This window comes from Trachemys scripta, chromosome 9 (genome assembly GCF_013100865.1).
Source record: "Trachemys scripta elegans isolate TJP31775 chromosome 9, CAS_Tse_1.0, whole genome shotgun sequence".
Lineage (NCBI taxonomy): Eukaryota > Metazoa > Chordata > Testudines > Emydidae > Trachemys > Trachemys scripta.
Window position 1 is genome coordinate 104,575,482 of NC_048306.1, and position 9,920 is coordinate 104,585,401.

At 46.4% G+C, this 9,920-nt stretch overlaps 1 protein-coding gene across 1 annotated transcript in view; it reads right to left on the reverse strand.

The window, feature by feature from the left end:
• NRBP1 (nuclear receptor binding protein 1) overlaps window positions 1-8,777 on the reverse strand; it is a gene marked incomplete at its 5' end in the record, with an annotated part of 58,096 nt that extends 49,319 nt beyond the window's left edge. Inside the window, 1 exon segment of the mRNA XM_034780795.1 lies at window positions 8,541-8,777. Within this exon segment, the coding sequence (XP_034636686.1) occupies window positions 8,541-8,756 (216 nt within the window).
• Between the last annotated feature and the right edge of the window lie 1,143 nt (window positions 8,778-9,920).

Here is a 9,920-nt window from a genome sequence, read left to right on the forward strand (position 1 = left end):
AGTATCTGGACTCTGGTCCACAGAAAGGTTCCTTAGAAGCTCAATCCATCTCAGCTGACTGCACATAAATAAAAGCATGCAGAGGTGGTGATCCAACAATCAGCAGGTGATAGTGGAGCAGACCTCAAGAAAGCGCCTTATGGCTAAGCATAAGAATGGCCATTCTGGGTCACACCAATGGTCCATCTAGCCCAGGATTCTGTCTTCCTACAGGGGCCAATGCCAGGTGCTTCAGAGGAAATTAACAGATCAGGGCAATGTATTGAGTGATCCATTCCCTGTCATCCAGTCCCAACTTCTGAGAGGCACAGGTTTAGGGACACCCAGAGCATGGGGTTGCAACCCTTACCATCTCCGAACAGGTCCGTCAATGGCTATCCCCCCCAATTTTTTTTTTTTTAACCCATTTATACTTTTGGCCTTCATAACATCTCCTGGCAAGAGTTCCACAGGCCCACTGTGTGTTGTGTGAAGAAGTACTTCCGGAGGAGCTGGTAAACAGGAGCAGCAAACAGGAGTTTTGCAAGGGCATTCTCCAGGGGAAGGAGGAGCGACTACGTGACCCCTGGGGTGAGTTTGCTATCGGTCTGTTGTTGTGTGCTTGCTTGCTTGCCGGGTGCCTGCTTGACTGAAGTTTATAATGTTGTCTGTTTGGGGGGCTGTGTGCTGAGCCTAGCAACCTGCTAGGCAAGGTTGAGTCTCCTAATGAGAGTCTGGCCTGCCACGCTCTGATTCCTAACCCTTTAGGATTCCTTGCCAAGGGGGTGGCATGACTTTGGGGTTTAAAATGCCAGCTCATAAGAGACTATAAGAGCTAGCAAACAGGAGTTTTGCAAGAGAGTTTAGAGAAGGAGCATGAGAGCCAGATATACCTAACAAACACTCTCTAAACTTGGGCCAATAACTCTCCCCAACCAAACAAAACAAAAACAGCAAGAGTAAAAACAACGCACGCAGAAGTCCAGTAGCCGAGTAGCGGGGGTATCCAGTTTATTGCACTGAATGCAGCATGTACAGCTGCCCTTGGGGGCAGGTGGCATGTGCGCACATTCAAGGCAAACAGCTCACGGCCCTCAGAGACCGCATATGGTCTCCGGAGACCAGAGTGACTCAACTGGAGGACCTAAGGGAGACAGAGCTGTACATAGACAAGTCTTCCTGGGACTAGGGATATAAAAGTTTAACCGGATAACCAGTTAACCGATAAGCAGTCTTATCTGTTTTGGTTAACAATTAAATTCCGTGGGCCCCCGGAGCCCAGGACTCCGCTGCCAGCCCTGCGCCCAGGGCAGCAGCCGAAGTACCTGGCCGCAGGGGCGTGGCAGCAGGCAACAGGGCTAGGCAGCAGAGCCCCATGTAAAACGTGGGGGGTGCTACAGTACACCCGGCACCCCTAGTTCCCCGGTTAAATGTTTAACCGTGTAACTGATAAAATATTATCAGTTACACGGTTACTTTTTTTAAAACCACTATTTACATCCCTACCCGGGACACAGCAGAGCAGTCCAACCCCCAGTCCAACTGCCTCTGTGTTGTTGAGGAGGGGAAAGTATTTGGAAAGGAGAACATCAAGCGGGAGTGGAGAGAAACAATTGCATAGTTTGAACCCTCCTTACAGATGATGTAAAGGTATCCTCTTGCACTAAGTATACCGCTCGAGGGAACTGGACCCCTATAATTAGGAAGACACAGATAATAATCGAGAATTAGAAATACAGATAGTTGGGTTTGTGATGAGCGGGAGAACTGTATGGTAAATTGCCTGCCAAGTGCAAAGGTTGTGGACCTCTCAGAACTGCAGGTCTCGCTGCATGAATGAGATGATGGTGTAAGGAGGAAGGATTCAGGTTTATCCAAAACTAGGAAACCTTTTGGGAAAGGAGGACCCTATATGGGCAGGATGGGCTCCACCTAAACTGAACCAGATTGCTGGTATATCAAATGAAAAGGCCATAGAGGAGTTTTAACATTAAGGACAGGGGAAAGACGAAAGATATGGAGAAGCAGACGGTTCAGAAAGACATATCCCTTAGAGGAAGATCTATTAATGGGGATTCTCTATCTCTCAGTAAAGAGAAGAGGACAGAAGTTTGATAAAGTACAGATAGGAACTGAAGAGAAATAGTCAAACAGAACAATCCCACTGAATTACACCACATGAAGGCAGACAACTAAATATTGATCAATTTTATAAGTGCTCGTATACAAATTCAAGAAGCTGAAATACTAAGATGGGTGAACCTGAGTGATGTACTAAATAAGGATATTATAGACTCATAGACTTTAAGGTCAGAAGGGACCATTATGATCATCTGGTCTGACCCCCTGCATGCTGCAGGCCACAAAACCGTCCCTACCCTTCCCTTGACTGTGCTGATGAAGTCCCCAAATCTTGTGTTTTAGTGACTTCAATTGGCAGAGAACCCTCCTGCTAGCGATCCCTGCCCCATGCTGCGGAGGAAGGTGAAAAACCTCCAGGGCCTCAGCCAATCTACCCTGGAGGAAAATTCCTTCCCGACCCCAAATATGGCGATCAGTAAGACCCCGAGCATGTAGGCAAGAGTCTCCAGCCTGACCCTTGTTAGCCATTATACTATTTACCTGCCATTGCTCAGTATTCCTCGGCTAATATGTTTTACCATCAGACCATTCCCTCCATAAACTTATCTAACTTAATCTTAAAACCAGACAGGTCCCTCGCCCCCACCGTTTCCCTCGGAAGGCCGTTCCAATATTTCTCCCCTCTGACTGTCAAAACCTTCATCTAATTTCAAGCCTAAACTTTATTGATATAATAGGCATCACAGAAACTTGGTGGAACAATGATAATCAATAGGACACAGTAATACCAGAGTAAACAATACATAGGAATGACAGAATAAGTCATGCTGGTGGGGGAGCGTCGCTATATGTGAAAGAAGAGTCAAATACCCTAAAAAATCTTAAAAGAAATCAAACTGTACCACAGAATCTCTATGAACAAAAATTCCATGCTTAAATAATGAGAGTATAGAGGCAGGAACATACTACCGACCACCTGACCAGGATGGTGATGGTGACTGTGAAATGATCGGGGAGGTTAGAGAGGCTAAAAATACAGAAAACCCAAAAATAATGGAGGATTTCAACTATCTCCATACTGATTGGGACAGATCACTTCAGGACAGGATGCAGAGATAAGTTTCTAGACAACATTAAAGACTGCTTTTTACCACAGATGGTCCTGGATCCCACAAGGGGAGAGGCAATTCCTGAATTAGTCCTAAATGGCACACATGATCTGGTCCAAGAGGTTAATATAGTTGAACTGCTCAGTAATAGTGACCATAATGTAATTAAATTCATCATCCTTGGGGGGGGGGGGGGGGGGTACCAAAGACACCCACCACAGTAGCATTTAATTTCAAGAAGGGGAACTACACAAACATGAGGAGGTTAGTTAAACAGTAATTCAAAGGAACAGTGACAAGAGTGAAATGCCTGCAAGCTGCATGGAAACTCTTTACCACCACCATAAGAGGCTCAAACTATATGTATACCCCAAATTTAAAAAAAAAAAAAAAAAACAGAGGACCAAAAACGTGCCACCATGGCTAAATAGAGTAAAAGAGGCAGTTAGAGACAAAGACATCGTTAAAAAATGGGAAGTCAGATCCTACTGAGAAAAATAGGAACAAACTCTGGCTAATCAAGTGTAAAAGTATAATTAGACAGGACAAAAAAAAGAACAAAAAGAATCTGAAGAGCAACAGCAAATACTTTTTCCAAGTACATCAAAGCAGGAAGCATGACAGACTATCAGTGGGGCTACTGGACAAATTGAGTCGCTAAAGGAGCACTCAAGGAAGACAAGGCCCTTGCAGAGAAGCTACATGAATTCTTTGCATTGTTCTTCCCTGCAGGGGGTGTGAGTGATATTCCTACACCTGAACCATTATTTTTAGGTGACAAATCTGAGGAACTGTCCCAAATTGAGGTGTCGACAGAGGAGATTTTGGAACAAACTGAAAAATTGAACAGGAATAAGTCACCAGGACCTGATGGTATTCACACAAGAGTTCTGAAGGAACTTAAATATGAAATTTCAGAATTAATAAATGTGGTATGTAACCTATCCCTTAAATCAGCCTCTGCACCAGATGACTGAAAGACAGCTAATGTGACATCAATTTTTTTAAAGGGTTCCAGAGGCAATCCTGGCAATTACAGGCCAGTAAGCCTAAATTCATAGATTCTAGGACTGGAAGGGACCTCAAGAGGTCATCGAGTCCAGTCCCCTGCCCTCATGGCAGGACCAAATACTGTCTAGACCATCCCTGATAGACACTTCTCTAACCTACTCTTAAATATCTCCAGAGATGGAGATTCCACAACCTCCCTAGGCAATTTATTCCAGTGTTTAACCACCNCAGAACCCGACTTGTTATGCCTTTCCAGCAGGATTGGGAACCATTAATTACTACTCTCTGTTATTACCTTTCTCTGACAGACTGAAGAGCCCATCATCAAATATTTGATCCTCATGCAGGTACACAGATTGTGTTTATGCATTCATTGCATTAGCCCTTTTGGCCACAGCTTCACACTGGGAGATCATCTCCAAATGATTATCCACTACAACCCCATATCTTTTTCAGAGTCACTGCTTCCCAGGATAGAATCCCCCCAGTCAGGTGAGTATGGCTTCCATTCTTTGTCCTAGATGTACACACTTACCCATATTAAAACTTGTAATGTTTCTATCCTGCATTTCACGGATTCAAAGTGTTGTCATTTAATAACCTGCCTAAAGAATTGTAAGTTCATAGAAAGAATCTGAGTTGGTCTCTGGCATATAGAATTTTCCCAGCTCTCTAGCTATCAATGTGGGATGCCACTATAAAAAACTTGTTTCCATTCACTCACCACTTTCAGAAAAAAATCTTCCTTGAGCTCAGTCAAGGGGTATATATTTATGGGGAAGAATGGCTGAGAAACAAGGAAGTGGGAGGAAAACTACTGGAGAAGACAGCTGTGCAGCATTTTAAGACTTTTTTCCTCACTTGTGACTCAACCTATTTACTTTGCACCTACAAAGCCCTTGTAGGAGGTTGTCTTGTTGCAAGACTGGTAGGAGAGTGAAGTAGAGCACCATGTCTGAACATGTTCCCTTGGTACCCAATAAAGTGTACAGTAAAAAAAGATAAGCACTTAATAGCCATCATCATTCTATTAGCAAACCCTAGTGAAAACCCTCCCTCCTCTTGGTGACTTGCCAGGGCCCCAATGTTCTCCAGCTGCTACATATTGTCTCACTAGATTACAATTATACAGAATTTGGCAGTGGGTTTTAAAGAAACCTAGGCTGTTACATACACCAATCTACACTAAAAGAATGTTATTTAGGTCGCAAAGTCAATGATTCAAAAGAAAGGAAATGCCACAATGAAGGTTGCCCGTGCAACTTTAATTCTGTTCCCCTATGCATATACATCATGATGTAGTCCAATGGTCACACACTACTTTGTTTCACAGGCATCTGCCTCTTAGTGCACAGGATGGATGATGCTCAGGGACTGAATCAGCTGTGTAATGACTAGAGTGTTTTCAACAGGATCGCTACCCCACTGCTGCAGAAATTAGGACATGGTGTGTAGTGAATAAGAGTTTGTCTACAGAGAAATTAGCTGAACAGTTATTCCACAATAGCTCCTTCTGTGAACACTATATCGGAACCAAAGTCGCTTTAATTCCAGAATAATTAGTGCACTTCCATAGCAATTTTTCTGGAATAAAGTGACTTATTCCAGAACAGCCTCCACACAAGGAGCTATTCGTGAACAGCTTATTCTGCTACAGCTAGTCCAGTCAATTTCCCCATATAGACAAGCCTTAAGGAAGGCTCTTCTACAGAAAGAGTAAGGCTGACCACGTGGTTAAGATAACGGAGTACCACCCAGAAAAAAGTGCGTTCTATCCAACCCACACACTTCTTAGGTGACCATTGGGCAAGCCAAGCCAAGCCAAAATTTGCATAGATAGCCACTAGCTGTGTGTTCCTCATTTTCTGGGTGCCTCACTTGAGACACATGGAGCATGACTTTCAGAAGTGCTAAGCACTCATAACTTCAGTTGAAACCAAAGGGATTTCAGCATCTCTAGCAGGAAGGCAGTTTGATCTGGAGGAACAAGGAGTCAGGGGGCCGTGAGTTCTAATCCTGGCTCAGTCACTGGCTCACTGTATGGCGTTGGACAAGTCCCTTTTCTTGTTTATTTTAGGTTTCCCATCATTAAATATTGCCACATTTTCCCACCTAACCTTATAGAAATGCCAAATATTCTGGAAAAAAAAACACAGTTGGAGAAGTTTGCAAGTTTTGGCCTTAATCTGTCTGTTTCTCAGTTTCCCCATCTGCAAAAACCCTCTCTACCACACAAGCATGCTGCAGAGAAATTATTTTATGTTTGTTAGGCTCCAATAGGCCAGTGATAAGCGCCAGACAAAAGCCCATGAGGCTATTAGTCATTCCATGTGTGGATATTTGGGTGTGCAGTCAATGAGGCACAGGGCCATATACTGAGTTAAGACGTTAAACAGAAATACTGAACAGCTGCCTCATTCCTTAAACACCATCCATCCTGGGTGCTTAGGAAGATGGGGTCCTATGAAGAAAACAACATGTGCTCACATAACTGTAGACTATCATCCCACACGCACAAGCAGGCAGTTATAGTAGCATGCACATACCTTCCTCGTACCCATCGAGGGTATGCCTTCACTAGGAAACCAGTGTTAGCGAACATGAAATAAAATGAACGCAAGGCAGCACATGGTTTTTGCATGTATTAGCAGGTCAATATAAAGACTATGAGCAAGCCTTGGATTCACCTTGACCTTCTAACTTAAGTGTTAAAACTACAACTGCCTTGTCTTCTCTAAGAAGTTACCTAATAATACTTCAGGTCAGGTAAGTGTGCACTTTTTTTCCTAGTAAAGCCAAGCTCTGAGACAGGAGGATGGGGTGCGTCTTGCATGATCCTCAAGATTATATTTATTGTAGCAGACCGCATCAGGGAGCAAATCCCAGACCCAAGGACTCCTCACAGACAAGTCCGGTCACCTGCCTGGAGGTCACCTCTGGTAACAGACAACTAGGACTGCGTGAAATACACGGGCCACAATGGAGAATGGAAGGAAGCTGGAGTCTGTGACAGCCCACTGGGGGCTTTATAAATGGCAAACAAAACCCTGCTATGCACCAGGAGCTTAGTGCAGAGCATGTGAGTCAAGTTCACATGGCGTACCCCTACTTAAAAGGCAGTATTTTGCACTGGCTGAAGTTCCAAGTCAAGCCCAAAGCACAGCCACAACAACACGAGTCCAGCCAGCAGCTGATGGAGGGATGGGTGATTGTGGTAACCTCCACATCAGGGAACGTCTCAATCACCAGACAAAGGCAGCAAAACACAAATGGGCCAATGCTCTCTGGATATCCAACAACAAAGGGCTCGATGAGATGTGTGCACTGATGCCACAAATACCATCCCCCACTTTTCTGTTGCCCATTTTCTGTGCAGAAGTAAACTGCACCAGCTCTAACCCAACATGGATAAAAAGAGAAATAACCCCTAACAAACAGGCCACAGATAGGCCCCTGGACTCGATATTCCAGAGACTGAAGAAAATCATTTTCAAATGGGGCTTGTGAATTTCTCTCTTTTGCCACTCTCCAAAGGGGATTAGGTAGGCGATAACTCCACCACCACATGGAGTACTATTCGGTAGCACTCAGATACATTCAGTATGTTGTCTCACTCTCTTACACAAACAGGGGTAAAGCAAACTACCATCTGGAAAGGACTACGGGGTGAGGGAGAGAACGATGCAAAGGAACCAACAGGAGAAAGCTACTTTGAGAGAGGTAGGGAACAGGTTCTATGACTGGACCACTCAAAGATGGCACCAATCTGTCCTGCTCACTCTGAGGTGGTCAAATGACACCCACAGGACGAGATGCCCTGGGCTACTCAGATTAGTCCACATCTAGCCGTCTAGCAGTTTCTCATACCGAGGCTGAGCTTCCTCATACCACTATTCTTCTTCCTGGGGAATTGTAACCCTGCACCAGCCCCAAACACTGGCTATACTCAAAAGAAAGTACAGAATTTCACCAGCTCACATAGGCGCCCACCTCCAATCCTCATCACATCCCCTATTTTCCGCGTTCCACCCCCCCCCCAATAAAGGCCATTAGAACATAACATAAGAACGGCCATACTGGGTTAGACCAAAGGTCCATCTAGCCCAAAATCCTGACTTCCAACAGTGGCCAACGCCAGGTGCTGCAAAGGGAATGAACAGAACAGGTAATCATCCCATCACCCACTCCCAGCTTCTGGCAAACAGAGGATATGGATACCATCCCTGCCCATCCTGGATAATAGCCATTGATGGACCTGTCCTCCATGAACTTATCTAGTTCTTTTTTGAACCCTCTTACAGTCTTGGCCTTCACAACATTACAAGTTCCCTGCCCCTTGCTCATTTGCTGGGCACTGACCTCTTCACGTCTCTTTTGCCACCGTCCACAAGGAGATTCTTCAAGGATTTCAGACTCATCTTCACTCTCCTCCTCTTCCTCCTCCTCCTGGGGTGCTGCCGGAGCTGCAGAAGTCACTGGTGGAGACACAGAGGTCATTCCTGGCCCAGAAGATGTGGATTCTGGCTTTGTGTCTGAACCACTGCTAGGAACCTGCTTGGCTTCTCCTTCAGACATGATGGGATGCAATTCTAGTACCTGGAAACCATGACAAAGTTCACATACCACCTCTAGTCAAGCACCCCCCCAGTACTAGGGAAAGTGGAGCCCCAAGGACAGCCACTCTCCAGCTCAGGGCAGCTCACTCAGGAAGAAGAGTTTGACTTGATTCTTCTAAGACTTAGCAAAGCAGCACTTAGTATCTGACCACTGCTGATCTGCTTTGGGCCCAACCAGTGAGCTCACCCCACATGTTCCTGAAGTACTGCAGCCACCCTAGCTGTTTGGGGAGAACATTCTCTCTGTGAAATCTGATCCACTGGAGGACAAAGCATTGTGTTTGTTTCCCATTACCCTACAGATAATTCTGGGTCAATCGCTGTGGGGGACCCTCTGTCTCTCTCATACTTATTCGGCAGGCCTTGCTTTCTGGGAAGGCTAAAGAACAAGTGCTTGGTCAAGGGGGAGAAATCTTGCTGCTCAGGTAGGCAGAGTTCCTTTTTTCTGAGCGTTACCAGACATGCAAAGAGTGAGCACTGCACACTGGCACAAGTGGGCCAACAGCAACATGGGCCACTCTGAGATTTCACAGAATCATTTCGATCCAGCAGATCCCTAGACCAGGAAGCCCCCATGGGGGAAGAGATGGATTTTGGGCCAAGTTTGCTATGGGGAAATGTAGCTAGTTCATACAAGCACCGGCACGGCAGTGAGCACCAGACAGGGTCTAGCCCAGCAAGTGCCCAAGCTTGGTCTTGGCTAACAGGGGCAGACCCCACTCACCAGTCCCCCCGCCCCCCACTCATTTAAGCACCAGCTCCCGGTAAGGTGACATCTCTGTCCCACCCGGCGAACGGGGAGAAGCAGATTAGAGCCAGGGAACAGCTGAACCCCGCCGCCCTGGTCAGCGCCCGCTCTGCCTTCAGACCCCAAGTGGGGGTCACAGCCTGGGCTGCCCCCCAAGGCCTCGGGCCCTCACTGCCCTGCTTCCCTAGGCCCACCCCTCCTCACAGGCCCGGGCCCGTCCAGAAACCCCCCCAGATCCTCACCGCCCCCACCGGGCCCGGGTCCATCCAGACCCCACCCCCGGACCCCGAGTACCCCCCACCGGGCCCGTCCAGACCCCCCCAGGTCCCTCTCGCAGCCCCGGACCCTGAGCGCCCCGCACCGGGCCCGTCCAGA